This window comes from Patella vulgata, chromosome 7, assembly GCF_932274485.2.
Source record: "Patella vulgata chromosome 7, xgPatVulg1.2, whole genome shotgun sequence".
Taxonomy (NCBI): Eukaryota; Metazoa; Mollusca; class Gastropoda; family Patellidae; genus Patella; species Patella vulgata.
The window spans coordinates 53,441,428-53,466,178 of record NC_065885.2 but is presented as its reverse complement, the minus strand read 5'-3'; the positions used below and the strand labels follow the sequence as shown (position 1 = coordinate 53,466,178).

At 35.3% G+C, this 24,751-nt stretch overlaps 1 protein-coding gene across 4 annotated transcripts in view; it reads left to right on the top strand.

The window, feature by feature from the left end:
• The first annotated feature begins 46 nt into the window (after nucleotides 1–46).
• LOC126828796 (serine/threonine-protein kinase TBK1) overlaps nucleotides 47–24,751 on the top strand; it is a 28,882-nt gene continuing 4,177 nt past the window's right edge. Inside the window, exons 1-18 of one of the 4 annotated variants that reach the window (XM_050558785.1) lie at nucleotides 47–159; nucleotides 1,495–1,609; nucleotides 7,547–7,687; nucleotides 8,177–8,306; nucleotides 8,826–8,916; nucleotides 9,871–9,961; nucleotides 10,715–10,872; nucleotides 12,028–12,138; nucleotides 13,130–13,309; nucleotides 14,748–14,956; nucleotides 16,384–16,540; nucleotides 17,086–17,320; nucleotides 17,861–17,982; nucleotides 20,120–20,236; nucleotides 20,964–21,065; nucleotides 22,112–22,208; nucleotides 23,306–23,466; nucleotides 24,041–24,112. In XM_050558785.1, coding sequence (XP_050414742.1) covers nucleotides 1,508–1,609; nucleotides 7,547–7,687; nucleotides 8,177–8,306; nucleotides 8,826–8,916; nucleotides 9,871–9,961; nucleotides 10,715–10,872; nucleotides 12,028–12,138; nucleotides 13,130–13,309; nucleotides 14,748–14,956; nucleotides 16,384–16,540; nucleotides 17,086–17,320; nucleotides 17,861–17,982; nucleotides 20,120–20,236; nucleotides 20,964–21,065; nucleotides 22,112–22,208; nucleotides 23,306–23,466; nucleotides 24,041–24,112 — 2,276 coding nt within the window. In that variant the 5' untranslated portion in view covers nucleotides 47–159; nucleotides 1,495–1,507. Of the gene's footprint in view, nucleotides 160–191; nucleotides 347–1,494; nucleotides 1,610–7,546; nucleotides 7,688–8,176; nucleotides 8,307–8,825; nucleotides 8,917–9,870; nucleotides 9,962–10,714; nucleotides 10,873–12,027; nucleotides 12,143–13,129; nucleotides 13,310–14,747; nucleotides 14,957–16,383; nucleotides 16,541–17,085; nucleotides 17,321–17,860; nucleotides 17,983–20,119; nucleotides 20,237–20,963; nucleotides 21,066–22,111; nucleotides 22,209–23,305; nucleotides 23,467–24,040; nucleotides 24,113–24,751 lie in introns of those variants that run through there. The other 3 variants (XM_050558787.1, XM_050558786.2, XM_050558788.1) reach the window with 3 other exon arrangements.

Here is a 24,751-nt window from a genome sequence, read left to right as displayed (position 1 = left end):
CTTAAATGGAGTTTGCTCCCTTGAATTAATATTGTTTCGGAAACGCCCATCGCAGGAAACGGAAGCTAAAAAGATTGCAGATCAATATGGTTTGTTTATACGCCAAAAAACAAACTTAACATGTCCATAATGAATTTTCCACCATAGATATATCTTACAGTAGGTATATGTGTGGTTTTAAGAAAACTCGAATATATTGCGATGTTGAAATAACCAGAGAATTTGTGAAATCATAATTCATAATCACGATATGTGTAATTCTAATTGTCACGAGCAAAGTGAAAGTAGAAATTAATTTTTGATTTATTGAATTATATTTGATCTGTGACGGAAAACTGCTTCAAAGGTAATCTTTAAAAAAAATTTCAGTATTGAAATTAAACTCAAGGGGGTTGGGGTAGGGGAATTGGCGGGAGTAGTAGATCTATATATATACATATATGTAATAATACTTAATCCCTAGTTCCTTTATTTAGGAACTACTTAGTACTTGATCCCATACTGCTATTTCAACATTATTATTTTATACTATAGGAACAAATTCTTTATTTTTTGGAACCAAAAATGGGCCAAATAAAAGTCACATATTATTTTGATATGAGTGTATAAACTGATTTACATTTAATTTTTATTGTAATTTCTAATCAGTGTTGTTTGTCAAAATATACTAATAGTCCAAATTGAATGTACAGTAGCTCGCGCCCAGTTCATCCAGTCTACATTAAAAGTACGGTTTGACATTAATTTATGCACTGACTTTAGCCTTGTTCATCAAGGTGCCTTAATCCAAATATATAGTGCTCTAAAGCATCAAGTAGAAGCCGGCGTGTACAGATTTTATAACTGTTCACATTGTGTCTTAGATATTATTGAATGTCATGAGCCCATGTTTTCATGGAAAGATGAATAATAACACCACTATTAAATGGAATGGACCAATGATTTGTGTTTGTAATGTCGAAGACTCTGGACTAATTGAGTTAGATCCTTATATACCCTTTAAATCTTTTTTTTCAGTAGATTTATCCAAAATAAAACAATATAAAATTGCCTCGATATGTTTAAGGAGGTCTGTATTCTAGAAAAATCTGCAAAGTGTCATCTTTTTATTATAGAAACATACAAAATTACTTAAAACACTGATTTAAAATACTGAACCAGTACTTAAAGATATCAAAAGTTTGGAGGTTAAATAGATCACTCATCGGAACCCCAAAAAATTTATTTTATTTTATTCCCACATTTTGATATTGTCACCTGCATCAGTTGTGTGTCAGTCCACCATTTTTAGATTCGCAGGGACCGTTTATTGTGTCCTATTGTGTGATTGTGAACTTTGGTGTCTTTCTGTTTAGATTCGAAAGCTAATATGTTACAGGACAAACTTCCTGTTCAATGTTTTAAAAACATCACAAGTAACAGTTATTACTACAAGGCAGCTTCTGGGCATACATGTATGTTTCTTTGACAAGATTTTTAAAAATTATCTAATAGCTCAAGAAAGAAAATGGCAGGTGTGACGATGAAGGGTTCCATGAACTTTGTATGGGATTTACAGAATGTATTGGGACATGGAGCCACCAGTGTCGTCTATATGGGACGCAGCAAGGTAAATTTTACTTTTAATAGATAATTCATGGATTATGGGTTGAAAGAATCTAGCAAAAAAAGAAATTAGAGTAGAAGACTGACTAATAATGTGTCCTGTCTCGGGTTAAGAATGGATGACAATCATCTGTACGTGCTTTTACAAGCAGTCCACGGGGGAAATTTTAGTAAACCCATTATGTCTAAGATTTACACGGCACTTGCATGTTTTCCTCACCTTAGAAGATTGCAGACTATCCATAGAGACTTTTGGTCCTGCACATACAAAATTTTAACCCGGTTTCTTGCAGGTGGTGTGCAAGTTAAAACACGTACGCAGGCATCGATATTTCCGCGCACATGCGCACGGCATGCGCAGGCACATTTGCTTGAAAAATTTTTTTTGCAGGCACATTTTTAAAGATGTAGCCACGCCGGGCGGCGCCTGTGCCCGGCACTATTTTTTGCCGCCCAGCACAAAGAAAAAATCGAAAAAGGCCCAGTCGTATTTAAACCCCTTCGTCCTTCTCTGTACACAAACCCGGCGCTCGAAATTTACCACGGCAATTAAACGGCAAAGCCATGGTAAAAGCCGACGTACGCAAACCATGTCTGTCACGGCATAATTTATTTTTGTGTGCCGTAGTAGACCCTATCATCCCAAATTAGTTTAAAGAAAGATGTATTGGTATTTTGTTTATTTATACTTAGAAGATGTGTAGGCCTAGGTCTATTCATTTTACAATTATTCTACGGTCTTTATATTTGTTTATTTACCGTAAATAGGTCACCCAGACCAATTTACGGCACTCCAATGTTAAAGGTTTGAATGTCGTAATTGTCCAACATGTGCCTGCATATTTTCACGATGATCTTATTTTATTTCTTACCTGTGTTGACCGTGGATTTGCTACGACCCGAGAGTAGGACTAGGAGGACGATGAGAGCTTTCTCAGTTTCTGCCTGACCTGATTCTCATTCCACCATAATAATAATAATATTCGTGAGACACGTACAACAACTTTACCAACAAGTCAAATAATGCAACATGTTTTAATTATCAATATCTACCTGTTGTCATAATTCGTTGTACTCAAATAAAACACAAACACCGTTTTAAGAATCGTTTTAATTTTTAATCTCAAAGTAATAAAGTAATATTTGAAAAAAAACCCAACAAAACAACAAATATCGAAAGGTCCTCAACTTATCTATCCAGAGAAACAGAGTGGGGCAGGACAATTTTATGCTCGGTCGGGTGGTGTCAAAAAGTTTTTAGATCCCTGTATCATTGATGAAAATTAAGTAAATTGTAAAATTTGAATATATAAATGGAAATTTGATTTGCACTGAACCAAATACAAAAGGCAGCAGATGCTCTGAAAATACACCAAGAAGGGTTTAAATTTTCATAAAAGACCACGCCCCCCTCCCAAAATTTTTTTTGCCTCGCTCCGCTCGCCTAATATATTTTAACACCACTCACCAAATCATGGCCACATCCCTGTGTTTCAGTATGACCCTGCAGGCACATTTTCAAGTGTGTGCGCAGGCACACTCAACTTTTATAGAGCCCTGACGTATGCCGGATTGGGTTTTGAGATAGGCCTTACATATAGCTAACAGCCTAACAGTGATTTCAGATTATCTGAATTGAATTTAAATCTTAAAGCTGTTGATTGTCACAGGTTGTCAATTGCTTACAAACTAAAATACTGTGAAAGTTGAATCTGTAAAAAGAATATCAGTCCAAAAATGTTTGAGTTGAGTATTTCCAATACTGCAGATGATGTAAACAAGCCACTGCCACCTAAAAGTGTTCGATGAAATATTTTGATGGTTCAAAGCTAGGAGATTATTACCCACCTTTGATTTTTTTCCTAACTTAAATGTTAAATGTGCAGGCCCCGGTTTCACAAAGCATTCTCAGACTTAAGAATTTACTCAACTTTCAATCACTGTTTATAAGAAATATCTTTGATCCAGAAACACAAATCTTTGCACATTGTTTCTTATTCATGTATTTGATACATTCAAACAACAAAAGTTTTATAAAGGGCTATATTTTACTTAAAATAAGGCGAACAATTTTGAATAAATTCTTAACTTCAGCCTGAGAATGATTTGTGAAACCGGGGCCAGGGGATTAAGCTGTGATAAAAAGTTAGATATTCTGAAAAGTGCAATTGTGATCAGCGACTTTGATCTGACTTCTGTTTGTTTTCTCTGGTGAACACGTTCAGTTTTGTAGCTCTAAATCTCAAATTGGCATGCACGTAAAAGAGCCCTTGACAGCTGGTTTTCGGAATAAAGAGTAGTAGGTCGTAGCATCGCTTTCCACTCAAACAAAATCTTCCTCATAGCACACTGCATGGTTTATGATGCCTATTTTCATTAGCCTAATTGGTATGGAAAAGTAGAATGTTAAACCTCATTTCATTTCAAAAACTTAATTGTGTTTATTATACGCCCACATTTTCATGTGGACGTATATTGTCGTCGCCCCTGTCCGTCCGGACGTCGGTCCGTCCACAATTTGTTTGTGGACTCTCTACAGGTCACAATTCTTGTCCGATTTTGACGAAACTTGAAATATAGGTTTATCCCCAAAAGATCTCGGCTGCTTTCCATATTGGCGTGTATCCGATCGAAACTTCATGGATTATGGCCCCTGTTTATACGAAAAATCACGTTTTTAGCTTGTGGACCCTATAGAGGTCACAATTTTTATCCGATTTTGTTGAAACTTGAAATGTAAGTTTATAACCCAAAGATCTCAGTTCCTTTCGATATTCGCGCATATCGCACCGTCACTTCCTCAATTATGGCCCCTGATTGTACGAAAAATCGCGTTTTTAGCTTGTGGACCCTATAGAGGTCATAATTTTTATCCGATTTAAAAAAACGTATTATTATATCACCGTTACACCCTAAGGATGGTTGAGTTCGAATTTCGTAAAAATTGGCCCAAAATTGACAGACAAAATGGCCACCGTTCGTTCTCAAATTGCGTAAAAATATGGTATATCAAGGTTGTGGACCCTACAGAGGTCACAATTTTTATCCGATTTTGTTGAAACTTGAAATGTAAGTTTATAACCCAAAGATCTCGGTTCCTTTCGATATTCGCGCATATCGGACCGTAACTTCCTGAATTATGGCCCCTGATTGTACGAAAAATCGCGTTTTTAGCTTGTGGACCCTATAGAGGTCATAATTTTTATCCGATTTCAAAAACCATATTATTATATCACCGTTACACCCTAATTGACAGACAAAATGGCCGCCGTTCGTTCTCAAAAAGCGTAAAAATATGGTATATCAAGGTTGTGGACCCTACAGAGGTCACAATTTTTATCCGATTTTGTTGAAACTTGAAATGTAAGTTTATAACCCAAAGATCTCGGTTCCTTTCGATATTCGCGCATATCGAATTGTACTTTCCTAAATTATTGCCCCGGATTGTACGAAAAATCTCGTTTTTAGCTTGTGGACCCTATAGAAGTCAAAATTTTTATCCGATTTAAAAAAAACGTATTATTATATCACCGTTACACCATAAGGACGACTGAGTTCGAATTTCGTGAAAATCAGCCCAAAATTGACAGACAAAATGGCCGCCGTTCGTTCTCAAATAGCGTAAAAATATGGTATATCAAGGTTGTGGACCCTATAGAGGTCACAATTTTTATCCGATTTTGTTGAAACTTGAAATGTAAGTTTATAACCCAAAGATCTCGGTTCCTTTCGATATTTGCGCATATCGGACCGTAACTTCTGAGTTATGGCCCCTGATTGTACGAAAAATCGTGTTTTTAGCTTGTGGACCCTATAGAGGTCATAATTTTTATCCGATTTAAAAAAACGTATAATTATATCACCGTTACACCATAAGGACGACTGAGTTTGAATTTCGTGAAAATCGGCCCAAAATTGACAGACAAAATGGCCACCGTTCGTTCTCAAATAGTGTAAAAATATGGTATATCAAGGTTGTGGACCCTATAGAGGTCACAATTTTTATCCGATTTTGTAGAAACTTGAAATGTAAGTTTATAACCCAAAGATCTCGGTTCCTCTCGATATTCGCGCATATCGAACCGTAACTTCCTGAATTATGGCCCCTGTTTGTACGAAAAATCGCGTTTTTAGCTTGTGGACCCTATAGAGGTCATAATTTTTATCCGATTTAAAAAACCGTATTATTATATCACCGTTACCCCCCAAGGACGACAAAATGGCCGCCCTTCGTTCTCAAATAGCGTAAAAATATGGTATATCAAGGTTGTGGACCCTATAGAGGTCACAATTTTTATCCGATTTTGTTGAAACTTGAAATGTAAGTTTATAACACAAAGATCTCAGTTCCTTTCGACATTCGCGCATATCGGACCATAACTTCCTGAATTATGCCCCCTGATTGTACGAAAAATCACGTTTTTAGCTTGTGGACCCTATAGAGGTCATAATTTTTATCCGATTTAAACAAACATATAATTATATCATATTTTACACCCTAAGGACGGCTGAGTTCGAATTTCGTGAAATTCAGCCCAAAATTGAAAGACAAAATGGCCGCCCTTCGTTCTCAAATAGTGTAAAAACATGGTATATCAAGGTTGTAGACCTATAGAGGTCACAATTTTTATCTGATTTTGTTGAAACTTGAAATGTAAGTTTATAACCCAATGATTTCGGTTCCTTTCGATATTTGCACATATCGAATTGTAATTTCCTGAATTATGGCCCTTGATTGTAGGAAAAATCACTTTCTTTTTAGCTTGTTCTCTATCCATCTCTCGAAAATGTGGGCGTATTCTGCCTGGCAGCCGCTGGTTATCCGATTTTGTTGAAACTTGAAATGTAAGTTTATAACCCAAAGATCTCGGTTCCTTTCGATATTAGCGCATATCGGACCATTACTTCCTGAATTATGGCCCCTGATTGTACGGAAACTCAAGTTTTTAGCTAGAGGACCCTATAGAGGTCATAATTTTTATCTGATTTAAAAAAACGTATTATTATATATTATAACCGTTACACTCGGTTCATTTTGATATTCGCGCAGATTGGAATGGAACTTCCTGAATTATGGTCCCTGATTGTACGAAAAATCGCGTTTTTATCCGATTTAAAAAAACGTATTATTATATCACAGTTACACCATAAGGACAGCTGACTTCGTAAAAATCGGCCCAAATCTGACAGACAAAATGGCCGCCCTTCGTTCACAAATAGCGTAAAAATATCATATATCAAGGTTGTGGATCCTATGGAGGTCACAATTTTTATCCAATTTTGTTGAAACTTGAAATGTAAGTTTATAACACAAAGATCTTGATTCTTGTCGATATTTGCGCATATCGAATTGTACTTTCCTGAATTATGGCCCTTGATTGTAGGGAAAATCACTTTCTTTTTAGCTTGTTCTCTATCCATCTCTCGAAAATGTGGGCGTATCCTGCCTGGCAGCCGCTGGTTATCTATATGTTTGATTTGAGGATACGTAGTGCTGTTGTGGGCCTGGTGAACTTTTATACATAGACTGTCAGTTTTGTCATTTTAATAGAGGAACAGAGCTAACTTATAAAACAGAAAAGTAAAAAATATATAGCCTACTATATTCATGCAAAGACTTGTTATTAGTAATCAAGCACATAGATTGTTAGTTTTGTCAGTTTAATAGAGGAACAGGGCTAACTTATAAAACGGAAAAGTAAAAACTATGTATTATATTCATGCAAAGACTTGTTATTAGTAAATAGGCAAATAGACTGTCAGTTTTGTCAGTTGAATAGAAGAACAGGGCTAACTTATAAAACGGTAAAGTATATACTAATGCAAAGACTTGTTATTAGTAGCCTAAATAAGCACATCTGAGTATGAAAAAAATATAATAGTGGTAATACATGAGTAAGTATGGTACAGTGAGATGGTTTTATTTTTCATATTTTAACAGAGGACCTTTCACAAGGTTGCGGTAAAAGTATTTAGTCCTGCCAGCTTTAATCGTCCAATCTCCATACAGACAAGAGAATTCGAAGTGATGAAAAAATTAAATCATAAGAATATTGTTCAACTACTCGCTATTGAAGATGAAGTAAGCTGTATATTATTTATTTACTTGACATGTACACATAGGGGTTTGGACCAAATTTACTTTTGGACGGGGGGAGGGCTTATCATTTTTACCCCTACACACCCCCACCACCCCGGCTTGTATGCTTATGCATGAATACAAACAGGGGAGGGAAGTCCACCACTTCCCAGACCCCAACTTTTTTAATCGCAGCCTTCAGACTACTGTGTTTTGGATTGGTGCTTTCTGCAGAAGCTACTCAACCCCACAGGGATGCCATTGCAAAATCTGCCCAACCCCATCCACTTGTGGCGACTGTCCCACCATGTCACTGCCATACAATATGTCTCCAGTCATTTGTCTTAAAGACTCATCTTTTTAATATCAGTATTTTTTGTATTGCATGGCCTTACAATTGGACATGAGAGAGAAAGAACAGTTTCAAAATTAAAGATAATCGTTTAGAATCAGAGATTTGAATATTAGATGTTTTTGTTTTTTCAAATTCAGAATCAAACATATAACAAAGTTATTGTAATGGAATACTGTGCACATGGTAGTTTATTTAATTTGTTGGAGGAATCCAAAAATAGATTTGGTTTACCAGAGGAAGAAGTTTTGTTGGTTCTACAGCATGTTGGTAAGTTATTATTGTGATGGTATACTGCTGTCAGCAACCAAATTCAGGATGAGCAAAGTGTCATTTATCACAAGATTGGGCGTGGCATGTGCCTAAATACTTTGTCTAATGCCAAAAATCTTATTTTTTCATTCGAATGTTGAATTAGATTGTGCCGTTAAGGTCCTCAAGATGTCACTTTTACAAACTACAACTACTTAAACATGCATTATGCAAGAGCTAAATCTGCCTATTGCATGTCTTTCTTTAGGCCTGAAATGTTTTCTAAATTATTAATTAGACATTAATTAACTTATCCAGGCCATAATTAACTCTCGATGGCATCAGATTTTTCCGATATTAGATAGATTAGAACAGTTTAGTCATATTTTGATTTAAGCTAAAAATGGAGGAGCGAGACTTAGCTTTGAAATTATTCCACACGTCTTTTCAAACCTTCAAAGGCTAATATCTTCGCTCACAATAGAGTAATTTGAATGAAATTTTCAAATTATTTATTTGGTTATTTTTATTTACTAGCCAGTGGTATGAAACATTTACGTAGTAACGCTGTTGTACATCGTGATGTAAAACCAGGAAATATTCTACGATGTATAGACCCTGATGGCAGGTAATAATCGTCATTTATATCTAAATTGTTGTAACCCGTTAAGTGCGTAGGTTGTTATATAACGTCCTGGACAACTGCCACTCACTGTGTGTAGGGCGTTATATAACGCATTGAAGGTATTTTCCCCAACCTATTCTTAGAATATAGTTCGTCACTTGGTGGAATCCCTTGGGAATTCCCCCACGATTGCAGCATGTGTAGGACGTTATATTACGTTCTGGACAACTGCCACTCACTGTGTGTAGGGCGTAATATTACGCCTTGGAGGCATTTTCCCCAATCTATTCTTAGAACATAGTACATAGTTCTTCGTCACTTCGTCAAATTAATTACACAATAGGGGGTAGTTAACGTTTTAAAAACATCATGCTTAATGGCATTTAGTAATTGAACTGGAATACACAGGTCACAATGTTTCGACTAGGCTTCTCAGCTCAAAAATAAAGAGTAATTGTGACCTGTGTATTATTCCTATCTAATTCTATGTAACCTGTAATGAATGAAGCGTGCTATAAATGACTTGTAGCATTGACACCTGCTCAGCATGCTTGTTATTGCACACAAAACTCACACCACTTCTCTGTATGATTTCTACTAAAACTAGTGTAAACCAGCAAAAGTATGCAATAACATTGAACATGTCAAGTTATTGCACGGATAAGGTCCACCCAATCTACTAGAGGGGAAACAATCTGCTTATTCAACGAAAAGAACAAAGGAAGATTTCCCATCCATGTTACAAGAAACATCATTCAAAGATTGCCAGATTATCCTTGCTGCTGTAAGAAATGCTACAAAGGTTAGAATTTCTCCAACCTACCTCAAGTAGGAGGTACAGGTTATAGAATTATCTTCCAATTTGAATTCTGTATGAACATCAATCTTATATGGAATAGCTCCACAGCCAGTGATTTAGATTGTTTTTATAATATTATAAATATTGTATTTTTATAGATCTGTGTATAAATTAACTGATTTCGGAGCAGCAAGAGAATTACAAGATCAAGAACAGTTTATATCTCTATATGGAACAGAAGAATATTTGGTAATATAGAATCTTTTTATTTCTTTAGTCCAGTTTATAATGGGAACCACGGCAGCTAAGTGAGTAAGATGCTGGCTCGCTAGTCATCAGGTCGCGGGTTCGCTCTCAGTGTTGGCCGAGGAAGTTCATCAGGATTTTCCGGCGTGGTTTCCCTTGTCAGCAAGGACAGCTATCTAGTCGTTCAGATGGGACAAAACCTGTAATGAATGAAGCGTGCTATAAATGACTTGTACACATTGATATGCACGTAAAAGATCCCTTGGCAGTTGAATTCTATATATGGGTAGGCCTTAGCGCAGCTGTCAGGGCAAAATTTCCGTCATAGCACACTGTATAGCATATGCCTGTCTTCATTAGCCCTGTCAGAGCAGTACACTAGGAGGACAATAAACCCCATTTCACCTCCAGTTTATCACCAGATAGTTCTTGGGGGTAACTCCCCTTGAACCTTCGCTTATGTCCAACTTAAAAAGGCAGTTTTCCCTGTGTTTTAAAGTTGATTTTCTGGCTATTTTTGTGCCTTCTAATGTGATTTAGAATGAATAACTGTCAAGTAAAAAATCTCTGAAATATGTTCTCTTTGAAAATATTTTGCAGTTTTAAAGAGCTTCTCACCAGGAATTGAATATCTATATGCATTTGGGCAAGCTGAAGTTTTCATATTCCTCGAGCGTGACAGGCTGTACAATGTATCTGTAATCCATTACCAAATTGGCCTGTTTGATTTTCTAACATTTATATATTTATTTCTAGCATCCACATATGTATGAGAAAGCTGTATTACGGAGAGATAACAGTAAAATATTTGATGCATCTGTCGATTTGTGGAGTATTGGTGTAACTTACTATCACATGGCAACTGGAAACCTTCCATTTCGTCCGTTTGGTGGTAGACGTGATAAAGAACTCATGTAGGTTTTTACAGATTTATATGTTATCACCATAATCTTAAAATAATTTCGAAAGGCCAGCATACTGGGGGTGGATCCAGAACTTTCAATGGGGGGGGGGGGGGAGTCCTGAAAATTTCAGATCTCCAGATTGATGTGTTGTAGTAAAACTGTGCAAGTGCCAAAAGCAACAAAATCCTACAACAGGGGTCTGGGTTGCCTCCCAAAATATATTTAGAAAAATGGAACAATGTAGATGCCATTTCCAACCATTACGAGCCCTGGACCCGCGTCTACACACATGTTTGTTTATCAGTGATTTCTCATCCTTTAAAGATTAAGTGCAGGTGTTCAGAGCATCTTGCCAATTGCATATACATGTATACATATATACATGAGAGAACAAAATTTCATAAATTTTAATAAATTTTCCCCTCCAAAAATACAAAATATTTACATCTTAGATTTAGGATATTTCTATATCTACATATTGCTTCTGATTTACCAGGCAACAGAAACACTGATTTATGTAAACCACTTTACATTTAATATTAGTGACAAAAATGTAACTTTTTTAATCACAAAATTGCTGTACTTAATCATGTCATGATAAAAATTTTAAAAGAGAGAGAGAGAGAAATGGGGTTTAACGTTCACTCGACACAGACTAGGTCATTTCGGGACCAACATATGGTTTAATTTTATTTCAATAAATCGCTTGCGCGTAGGGGTCTTTAGCAGTGGGAGGAAACCGGAGGATTCAGAGAAAACACACGAGGTTGGACAGGCAACCCTACTCCTTGTCACGTACAATCAGGGATTCGAAAACACGCCAGTTGACTCAATGATAGGCCTTATAATACAGCGCGCATATGCTAACCATTCGGCCAATGTATTTTTTTAAATGCTACACAAGTTATTCTGAATTTTTTTTTTTTTTGTATTCAGAACACGATATGCTACATAACATAAAAATGTTTCTAGTTGAAGTCTATTAAAAGGAATGGAAATTAATGACGCTATTTCCTGAAGCTGACAAACGACTTCTGGTTATCCAATTCTGACCTCTGTTAACCCAAACTAAAAATGTGTGACAATCAAAATTTTGATATAGAATCCCTGCTCTGTAATATTTTAATAGAATGTAGCCCTGTTATTGTTGATAATCTGTTGAAGGTATAAGATAGTGAGTCAGAAAGAACGAGGTGTAATATCTGGTATACAACTTAAAGCCAATGATCCAATAATCTGGAATCGAGTATTACCAAACACCTGTACTCTATCTCAGTGAGTTCAACCTGTATGATTTATATATATTATTTTTAAGTGTAGAAACGGTTTCACACCATGTTATTTAACTTTTAGAATTATATTCACCAAGTAGAAATCTTCAAAATGAAGAACTGATATGAAATGGGGTTTAACATCCTATTTTTCTACATCTTGTTTTTTAAAGATACATTATGTAAGATGTAGATACAGAGCTGGCCATTCTTGCTATAGTAGTTCAAAAATAGATAATGCAAAATGAATATATTAAAAATTTGATTCAGATTACTTTATTCTGAGTGAAGATATATAGCCTTTGACGTTTTGAAGGTTTGTGCATTGATAGTAACCACTGTACTGGTTGTACGAAGCTTAGTCTTGCTTCTTCAAATTAATTCATTAAATGGCCGAACGATTCTAATCTACCTAATATCGGTGACATCCGATGGTATCAAGAGTTGATTATGGGTTTGTCATATTAATAAATGTCTAATTAATAGTTTATATAACATTACAGGCCTAAAGAAAGGCCCACAGTAGACAGATATAGCTCTTGTATAATGTATATTTATCTGAGTAGAAGTCTCAGATCATCTTTGAATCACATTTTATGAAAACACTTTAAAATAAAACTTGTATCATATGGCAACATGTCTTTCACTGCACAAGCTCCAGAACTATGGAATGGTCTTCCCTTTAATTTACGCAAAACAGTTGATTTATAGCTGTTGTAAGAAAATATTGTAACCCATTTATTTTGTCAATAGTTGTTTGTAAAATGCATCAAAGCACTTTGGTTCTCAGCACGCTATATAATAATATTGGGCCAAGATATTCTTCAATAGTAGGGTTTTTGATGTGGGAAAAGCTGCCAAAAACATAGCTAGTTCTGTTAGTCAAAGTACTTTATATATATGCTAAGCAATATCCTCATTTCAGATTACAAGTATTTATTGTTCAATTATATCAATTCCTGTTTTTGTTTATATGTTGATGGTTATTTTTTCAGGGGTTTACAAATTTATCTAATTCCATTACTGGCATCGTTATTAGAAATCAACCCAGACCATATGTGGACATTTGAAACATATTTTGAGACTGTTGACAGTCTTTGTAGTAAATCAGTGGTCCATGCTTATTGTCCTAACATGTCTTCAAGTCTTAAAATATACCTTAATACCGAAGACAGGTAAGCTATGAGGCTTTGGATTTCTTTGGGAATGTGTGGATCAAGAGAGATTCACTACAAGATCCCCAGATTGTTCTCATATTGCTATATAAAGCATTGTGTATTATTTTGGTTTCAGTGTATAGAAATTAATTATCTTTAAGGTGCTGGCTAACAATCAGGGAGAAAAAAAAGATGACAGGCATGAAATTAATAGAAATGAGAACTTTAGACATCATGATTTCATTAGAAATTATACATTTGAACAATTTTTTGACCAATATGCCTTTTTTAGTTAGACTGCTTGTTATTATGTTATAGTCTATTGTCTGAATCAGTATTCAAACTTATTGCATTTTATGTTATTTTTGTCCCCCGCCTTTCGAAGAAAGCAGGGGACTATTAAAATGGGTTCGTCTGTCTGTCTGTCTGTCTGTCTGTCTGTCTGTCTGTCTGTCTGTCTGTCTGTCTGTCTGTCCGTCCGTCTGTCTGTCCGTCACACTTTTTGGGACACAATAACTCTCTTCCTAATTGAGCTAGAATGTTCAAACTTGGTGTATGTGTTTATTAGGTCAATGCCTTGATGGAGTTCGAAGATGAGCATTTTCCGCTTAGGGTAAGCAGAGATAAGCAATTTGATTGGTTGATGCTTTGGGACACGATAACTCTCTTCCTAATTGGGCTAGAATGTTCAAACTTGGTGTATGTGTTGATTAGGTCAATGCCTTGATGGAGTTCGAAGATGAGCATTTTCCGCTTAGGGTAAGCAGAGATAAGCAATTTGATTGGTTGATGCTTTGGGACACGATAACTTTTAATTGAGCTAGAATGTTCAAACTTGGTGTATGTGTTTATTAGGTCAATGCCTTGATGGAGTTCGAAGATGAGCATTTTCCGCTTAGGGTAAGCAGAGATAAGCAATTTGATTGGTTGATACTTTGGGGCACGATAACTCTCTTCCTAATTGAGCTAGAATGTTCAAACTTGGTGTATGTGTTGATTAGGTCAATGCCTTGATGGAGTTCGAAGATGAGCATTTTCCGCTTAGGGTAAGCAGAGATAAGCAATTTGATTGGTTGATGCTTTGGGACACGATAACTTTAGTTCTAATTAAGTGAGATTGATGAAACTTGGTGTATAGTTTCATTACAGTAATACCTTGACTAAGTTTGATAATGAGCATTTTCTGCTCAGGGTAAGCAGAGCGATACGCAATTTGATTGGTCGAGACTTTGGAAAACAATAACTCTCCTACTTTGATTGTTAGACTATAAGTAAAGATATACTGTTTGATTGTTCAGTACTTTGTAAAAGATAATTTGTGATAAATTTATATGTGTCCTCTAATTATTTTCCTATTTCGGCGGGGGACATCAGCCTCACTGTTGGCTTGTTCATTTTATGTTGAAGTTATCTCTTACAAAGATCCTACAATTTATTCATATTTATTTATTTTCAGTTTATCTAAATTACATGAGAACATCACGAAACAGACCGATATAGAGAAAGAAAACCAGCTATTGCTGTTTGAGAATCGACATATAGAAGCAGCCATTGACTCATTACTTACAGTCAAAAATTACCCAGATAACATTACTGTACATAATCCTATTTTTATCTTTAATAAGATTGAAGAGTTTCATGCATATCCTGATCCAGGTTATATAGGTTAGTTTTAAAAAGCTTTTTATACACCCTCATGGAAATTTCTTGTGAACACTCTACAGACTAAATTTATTTTCTGATCATTTTGAAATTTATGTATTTTACATGATCCAGTTTATATAGGTTAGTTTTAGCTTTTTACATGCCCTCATTTAAATTTCTTGTGAACACTCTACAGACTACATTTATTATCGGATCATTTAATTTTTATACGTTGTTAACATTAGTGAGACAAAAAAGTCTATGTAATTTTAACAATTTCTGTTAATTATTTCTAGAGTTATGGTCCTTGTTTTACTTTGTAGAACACTGTGAACACCCTAATGACTAAAGTTATAATCTGATCTATATTAGATTTACTTGCATTATTTAAATTAGTAATACGAAGAAGCCTTGAATTTCAGCAATTTCCTTGATTCATTTCTAGAGTTATGGCCCTTGTTTCACTTTGTTGAACCTTGTGAACAAAAGTTATCATCTTATCTGAATTAAATTTTTCTGCATTATTTGATCAGTAAAACAAAAACAACTAAAATTATCATAGGATCTGTGTTAGAGTTATATACATTATTTAGATTAGTAAAACAAAGCAGTCTATTGAATTTCAGCAGTATCCATTAATTACTCCTCTAGAGTTATGGCCCTTGTTTCACTTTGTTATATTGTCGTCGCCCCTGTCCGTCTGTCCACAATTTGTCAATTTGTTTGTGGACCCTCTACAGGTCACAATTTTTATCCGATTTATGACCCAAAAGTCTTGGTTCCTTTCGATATTGGTCACATCAGATTGTAACTTCTTGGATTATAGCCCCTGATTGTACGAAAAATCTTGCTTTTAGCTTGTGGTCCTTCTAGAGGGTCACAATTTTTATCCGATTTAAAAAAAATGTCCGAATATATCACCGTTAAACCATGATGATGGTTGAGTTCGAATATCATGAAAATTGAAACTAAACTGCCCGACAAAATTTGTGTGCAAAGTTTGTAAAAGGATGTAATATGAAGGTTGTGGGCCCTCTAGAGGTCACAATTTTTGTCCGATTTTGACGAAACTTGAAATACAGGTTTATTTCCAAAAGATCTTGGTTCCTTTCGATATTGGCATATCATTGTCTTGTAATTTCTCTCATTAACTATAAAGAAAAAAACTCTTGTCGACTGCTCAGACAATTTAGCTGCTTTGTTGCCTGGCAACCTATCTTTATTTCAGTAATTTTGAATTAGGTTTTTCTAACACAGTGTACAATATTAATGATACACAATGACTGATATTATTACTTTTCAACATTTCAACTAGGATACTCCTATCTGTATGGTGGTAGACAAATATATAACCACATCTCTTTAAATTGTCTTCTGTCTTCCAGCCACCAGTGTATTATTTTGGATTTATAATAAATATTTATCTCATGATGACTTGTATTTTTCAGCTCCATTTCCACTGATTAATGATCAGCCTCATGCAAACTTAGAATTAGATTACCGTACAGCAAGAGAGTGTTGTAGAATAGGTCATTCTGTACAAGCAGCAATATCTACCATAGTACAACAAAATAAATTACAACATTTAGCTGTTAAGCAATACAGGTACTATAAGCAGAGTTGTCTTCTCTTGCAGTTCTCACTAGCCTATGTGAACGACTCAATTTACAAAGCACCAATATATGCAGTCTATCCTTTATGTTCATGAGACAAAGCAGTGAATTGATTATCAATGATTTCCGATAATTAGAGTTAATCAATTTAAAAAATCATGTGGCTACTCTAGAGGCTAAAGTTATCTCGGACGATTTAAACAAAGTGTTTATGTTGATGAGATGAAGAGGCCTATTGATTTACAATGATTTCCAATAAATGGAACAGCAAAAGTTATCATCTGATTATACTGGCCTTATGTTTTATTTAATAAACTTTAGAAACAGGAAGATCTAGAAACCAAATCAAATTTGAATTATTTATGATAAGTACTTCATGGGTTGTTACCCTTGATCAGTTTTAGTGTCTTATTCTCCTTTTACACACAAAAGAATAAAAATGTGACTACCTTTGTGGACGACTTAGTTGTTGTGGCCATGTTTTGTTGCCTGGCAACCTATCTTATTAAAGCTGAATATGATTTATTTTTTTATCAGTATTGATTTAAACCAAGGAATTCAAACAGAACATAGCAACTTAGACCATGTGACACAGTTTTGTGAAACAACAAAAGCATGGTTTAGAAAGTTTATAAAAATTATTTCTCTACAAATCAACTCAATACGTATCCTCTTTAATAAAAATCCTGTCGAACCTTTACAAGAACTTATTACCCGCATAGAACAGATTCAAACAGAAGCCATGACAGAATTTGACTCGCGTACAAAACAGGTATTTATATATTTCAGTTCCTATTTGTGACCATCTGTTTACTTCTGTAAGTTAGTTGTTATTGGAAATCCTGTCATTTTGTATACACCCCGATTCGCATCTGCAGGAAATTATACATTCATATTTGCATTAAATTACTATATAGTTTCTATTGCAGACAAGTTGTATCAAGTTCTTTTTCGTAGGGACTTCACAGTTTCTGATTTAATTTATCCCAGTGTTTTCAGCAAGTCACTGTATTTCCTTTTTTCTATGTGCAGGTAATATACCCCAAGTCTTTGCGGTAATGCATTTCATACATAAGGAGTTGCAATAATGGTACTTCCTATTAGCAGGGGTTTGTTTTGTAGGAGCTATTCCTTATAAAATGGGAATGCTACTTTTAAAAATGATCTGCTTCTATTGTGGTGGAGGTATTGAGAAATGCATGCAATATTTGGAACAATTTTCTACTGTTAATGATATTAACAAATACACAATACATTAAAATTACCACATTTTAAAAAGAATACCCTGATTGGTACATTTTTCCCTCTACAGATTCAAGCATTATTAGAAGAATTGAGATTATCTATAAAAAAATTAACAACATCTCATCTGGAGGCAAAACAACTTACTATGGAATGGAAATTTACAGAGGGCTGCCTTTCTGTTGATAGATGGTAAGCTGGCCAATAAGATGAACTGCCTTATACAGGGAACAATTTCATTTTTATACGCCCACATTGAAATGTGGTTGTATATTGTCGTTGCCCCTGTCCGTCCGTCCGTCCGACGGTCCGGCGTCCACAATTGCTTGTGGACGCTCTAGAGGCTAAAGTTAATATCTGATTGACTTTAAATTTATACACAGTGTTTAAGGTCTTGAGACGAAGAAGCCTATTGATTTTCAGCGATTTCCGATAATTACTGCCAGAGTTATGGCCCTTGATCACTTTGAAAAATCTTGTGGACGCTCTAGAGGCCAAAGTTAATATCCAATTGACCTTAAATTTATACACAGTATTTGAGGTCATGAGACGAAGAAGCCTATTGATTTTCAACGATTTCCGATAATAAATGCCAGAGCTATGGCCCTTGATCACTTCAAAAAATCTTGTGGATGCTCTAAAGGCCAAAGTTAATACCCGATTGACTTTAAATTTATACACAGTGTTTAAGGTCTTGAGACGAAGAAGCCTATTGATTTTCAGCGATTTCCGATAATTACTGCCAGAGTTATGGCCCTTGATCACTTTGAAAAATCTTGTGGACGCTCTAGAGGCCAAAGTTAATATCCAATTGACCTTAAATTTATACACAGTATTTGAGGTCATGAGACGAAGAAGCCTATTGATTTTCAACGATTTCCGATAATAAATGCCAGAGTTATGGCCCTTGATCACTTCAAAAAATCTTGTGGATGCTCTAAAGGCCAAAGTTAATATCCGATTGACTTTAAATTTATACACAATGTTTAAGGTCATGAGACGAAGAAACCTATTGATTTTCAACGATTTCCGATAATTACTGCCAGAGTTATGGCCCTTGATCACTTTAAAAAATCTTGTGGATGCTCTAGAGGCTAAAGTTAACATCCGATTGGCATTAAATTTATACACAGTGTTTAAGGTCATAAGATGATGAAGCCTATTGGTTTTCAGTGATTTCTGATAATTACTGCCAGAGTTATGGCCCTTGATCACTTCAAAAAATCTTGTGGATGCTCTAGCAGCGAAAGTTAATATTCGATTAACTTTAAATTTATACACAGTGTTTAAGGTCATGAGACGAAGAAGCCTATTGATTTTCAGCGATTTCCAATATTTGCTGCCAGAGTTATGGCCCTTGATCACTTTGAAAAATCTTGTGGACGCTCTAGAGGCCAAAGTTAATATCCGATTGACTTTCAATTTATACACAGTGTTTAAGGTCATGAGACGAAGAAGCCTATTGATTTTCAGCGATTTCCGATAATTACTGCCAGAGTTATGGCCCTTGATCACTTCAAAGAATCTTGTGGATGCTCTAGAGGCTAAAGTTAATATCCGATTGAGTTTAAATTTATACAGTGTTTGAGGTCATGAGACGAAGATTCCTATTGATTTTAAACGATTTCCGATAATTACTGCCAAAGTTATGGCCCTTGATCACTTTGCAAAATCTTGTGATGCTCTAAAGGCTAAAGTTATAATCCGATTGACTTCAGATTGATACACAGAGTTTAAGATCTTGAGACGAAGAAGTATATTGATTTTCAATGAATTTTTATGACTTAAACAGTTAAATCCATGATATTAAAAGCTTTGCATACAAAACGTTAGCATGGGGCAGAACTTTATAAAAACCAAACAAATTCTAATAGTTTTCTGATAATTACTTCGTGAGTTGTTGCTCTTAATCAGATTTTAGTGTATTATAAATGTTTCATTACCGAAAAAAGTAAAAATATGCGACAACCCTTGTTGACTGCCCGGACGATTTAGTTGCTGTGGGCGTATGTTTCGTTGCCTGGCAACCTATCTTTCAACAAATCATTGAGAAATATAAATCTATTTCCTCTTTGATTGAGCTCAATTACTACAAGGTTCATAGCTTTTGTATAGGTTTTTCTAAACAGTTGCATTTCTGTCTACATCACTTATTTGCACAACCAGTTTGTACCATGTGACATTAGTTTTTTGTCCTATCCAAACTACTAATCAAACTTAGCTGAGACATTCTATCTTAACCAAACACCCAACATCAACCCAAACAGTAATAATAGGGAATTAATAGTGTTATATCTGAAACTAAATAGAATGATACTTTCATTTTCAGTCCAGAAATTTTGAACCAGCTTGTGATTAAACTGGAAGAATCTACAATGACTTTAAAAGAAAATCGAGCTAAAAGAATATTACCTTATAACGATGAACAGATACATAAATACGAAAGGTACAGAAATAATAGATTACTAGATATTTTTGGATTCTAGTTCAATTTATATAATATTATGGAGATTCCATTCCATTTTAAATCCAAATATAACCATGACTGCTTTTTCATTCTCATATACTGATGTCCAAAAGAAAGTATACACACTAAAAGTATGACGAAGTTTTGTTTAGGTTAAAAATATTTGATAAAGCATTACTGAGTTTGTCTCTTGCATCCAAACTCAACATTTCTAAGCAAAATAAAAATGTGAAACAAATTGACATTCTACCCAAATACCGTATACCATGGAAAAACGACTTTGGTTGATGCAGCACAAAATGCACAGTGTATACTTTCTTTTGGACATTAGTATATATTTTGATGTAAGCAGCCAAACAAGTATGTCATAACAATTCTTAATTCATGTTTTTATCATCATTCAGTGGAAAATTCTAATTATATCAATATAATGTACCAATTCATTTAGTCAGTTTTTATCATTGTTCAGTGCAAAGTTCTAATTCTATCAATATACCATCTGATTTAGTCAGTTTTTGTCCCTTTAGCTTGGACTTAAATGAAGAATGGTAGAATGTTTCCATATGATCGACACCTCTAAGCTAGTAAAAAGAGACTAGTTTTCTGAGCCACAGCTTTGAGAATTGGTCTTCAATCAAAAGTGCAAAATCGACCAACTTCATAATTTACACCAGATCTGGACCATATTATCATGTTCTATTTTTAGGTTGGAGATAAAGAAAATATCCGAAGAAATCAAGAAACGACTAACGACTCATTGTTGTCCACGGGCCCATGATTTATATAATGCTTATCAAGTTTGGTACAGGTAGGTTCTGTTTTTAAATTAATGGCACCACAATGGCTCAGGGAGTATGGTGCTGGTTTCCCCTTGTCAGTGGTGCAGGACCGAGGGTTTGGAAAGGAAGGGCGTCCAGTCAGTCGGATGGGTTGTAAAACAGAATACACGTTGACATGCATGTTAAAGAACCCTTGGCAGTTGGAATTTAATGAAGAGTAGATGGGAATGCAAGTTCCTGAAGCTACAACTGCGAGTTTTACAACATCTAGATGTTGCTAGACTGGTTGGCAATTCCTTTACTTATAGCGACTTTATCTCCCTTTAACGCAGACACGTCAATGATAGTGTCCAATCAGGGGTTATGACACAAACACGCTCAAATCAAACGTGTCAACCTCCACGGAAACCTTGACATTGAACGGACCTTGAACTTTGCAACTCGATTATCACAGGTAGACATTTTAGCTGGAAAGCGCGAGACTTGGTATTCGCGTTGATCGAGGAATCTGATAGGCTCCCCAGCTGGGTTAGTAGCTAATCGAAATTAGTGTTCTGTTTAAAGCTGACCATTCAATTTTGATAATGGGTGTCTAATTTACAAACGTCTAATTTTTCAATCATTGTTAAAAAAAAAAAACCCGACCAAATTGATTATTGACGTATAATGATTAATTTTTGAACAGTGTTCAGAAAATTAAATACTTGTAAATTGGACACTCATTATCAAAATTAATCTGTCAGCTTTAAACCGGACACAACTACAAATTAGATGATTTGGGGTGAATGTGAAAGAAATTAGTGCTAGGTACAAAAGATTAAATGATACCCGGGTTACTCTCCAGGAATCGTGCCCATGTAAATCATGCATATGAATGTTATCACAACTTAAAAGAGTAACCTCCAGAATCCAACTCCCTGTTTCTCAGCTGAAGTCTCTAAGTGTCGAAATGATTAATAATAATGTCCATTACCATTGACTAAAGATTATGATGCATGCACTCTACATCGATAGACTGAAGAAAAACACTTGAATTATTCAATTTAATCCCAGTAATTTTATTATTCTTTTATAGGAAAGCTACAGACAGTCGAAGAGAGAGTGCCAAGAATAAAACAAGAATGAAGAATCTAATCCAGTTACAGAGTTCATTTTATGATAAATTTAATGAAGTAAGATAGACTTATTTCCATTGTTGAATGATGCCACTATTAACAGGGCAGATATCAGACACTTTATACCACTTCTTGTATGAGAAGCTGACAAAATTAACAATTTTAGCATACACATTGTTTTACAACTTGGAGCCACGGTGGCTGAATGAGTAAGACGCTGGCTCACTAGCCTGGAGGTCATGGGTTCGCTCCCAGTGTTGGCCAAGAAAGTTTATCAGGATTTTCCTGTGTGGTTTCCCCTTTTCAGTGGTGTGGTGCAGAGCAGAGGGCCTGACAAGGACAGCTGTCTAGTCAATCGGATGGGACGAAAAACCGAGGTCACGTGTACACATTGGCATGCATGTAAAAGATCCCTTGTCAGTTGGAATTTGATATAAGAGTAGGGCGAAATTTGTCTCATAGCACACTGTGTGGCATATGCTCATCTTCATTAGCCCAGTTGAAGCAGAACAGTAGGACGTTAAACCCCATTTCATTTTAATTTGTTTTACGACTTGAAAATTTTTCACCTTGAACATCTTTGACATAAGTTAATACCTTTAACACTAGGTAGTATCTGTTGCAAGCAGAAATTACCCAATAAAATCTTAATGTTGCTAGACAGTAAAAATATGTCCACCACCAGCTTTGTAAGACATCAAGAACTTCATAGGATGTTGCTCAGTCAAAGAAGAAATCTGAGATTTGGAATAAGTAGGTTTCAAGGACAAATGCAATAACTCTAAATAGGTATCAGCTGACAAGGGGTACCCCCATAAGACTCTCCAAACCATCCATGCAAGTGTGGCAACAAAAATTCAAAACAAAGACCTGAAGGGCATTTACAAGACTTTCCCGATATTCTGAAATGTACCAATACGTATTGGAGTAAAGACATAGGGGGAAATTGTGCACAATTAAAGAAAAACACACTTTCCTTATATTAGATCATTATTATTATGTGGAGAAATGCCCCACTTTGAATGGTCTAATATGTTAATTGTGCCACTTAAGCCAAAGGATGGCCACACCTGGTTTATACGGTTCTAAATGGAAACAGTTTTTATAGTGATGAAAGATGTAGAACTATAATCATGTTTATATATTTTCCCCAGCTGATGCAGTGTTTTATTAGTGTATTAGATGATGGTGCACCTGATAATGAAACTAAAAGTTTAATGTTGGTGGCATCACAGAGTTTTGCTAGTGCTAGTGTTAATGATACCAAAAAAGATGAATCTATGAGAAGACAAGTTGCTGGAGATATATTGGATGGGTAAGTTTTCGTTATTTACCATAGCCACACTCTAGTTTATTGTCTTAATGCATGCAATTTGATTTACATCAGAGGGGGTGGGGGGGTGAATGGCCGAATGTGCATGCTGTATTATAAGGTCTGTCATTGAGTCAACTGGCGTGGTTTTGATTCCCCGGTTGTACATGACAAGGAGTAGGGTCACCTGTCCAACCTCATGGGTTTTCTGCGAGTTCTCTGGTTTCCTCCCACTGCCAAAGACCGCACGCGAATTTATGAAATAATATTGAACCATGTGCTAGTCCCAAAATGATCTAGTTTACATCAGAAGGTAAGACATCAATGAAGTGTCCTTGTTTCAGGTTTTAATCCCAGGCTGGTTTGTGACAGGACAGGGGTCGCTTGCCTAATTTTGGGAAATACAAAATAACTCTTCTGGTTTCCAATATTCTTAAAGATTCTGATAAAGGAGAGTTGTTTTTTTTTAAAGGGGGGAGGGTGTGTGTCAAAGGATCTGTGTGACTAACTTACTTCTTACACACAACGCTCTAAATTTATTTCATCATCTATTTAATCAATTGTATTTTACAAACAGGTTAAAAACTACCAGAAGTTCAGTTGAAGAGATGGTACAGTTAGTTAAAGAAAATAATACTATTATTGAAAGGTATGCTATTAAATTATGGAAACAATGGTATATGTACTCACCTACATATTTATCTTAAATAGCTCTCCTCATCTCATTAGTTTCAGTTAAAAATAAACTATACATGGTAGTTTGCAAGTTGCTTTTGACCAATCCTGACTATATTTCCTAGAAGTTCCTTCAACAATAGCAAAGCATGTTTGACTATAAGCAAGAAAAGGCTCTTCAGGTTATGGATAGCGTTTATTGGAGAGCAATTTCCTTTTCTTTTTTTTTCAAATAATGGAGAGTGTTTTTCAACAATCATCTACTCCAGTTGAATTTGTATTCAAACTTAAACATGCATTATGTAAGATTTAGTTGGCTGTTCTTGCTATAATAGTTCAAAAATGGGTATTGCAAAATGACTATATTGAAAATTTCATTCAAATTACTTCATTCTGAGCAAAGTTATCACTGTTTGAAGTTTTGACAAGATGTGGTATAGATTGTTTTTTATTGTAGCAACAGTAATTGTTAATCAAGACTAAGTCTCGATTCACCATTTTTAAATTAAATCATTAAATGGCGATCCTGTTACAATCCATTTAAATCTCCTCCGTCCGATGATCTGGAGAGGGGATATATAGGCTTGTCATGAGAATAAATGTCTAAGTAATT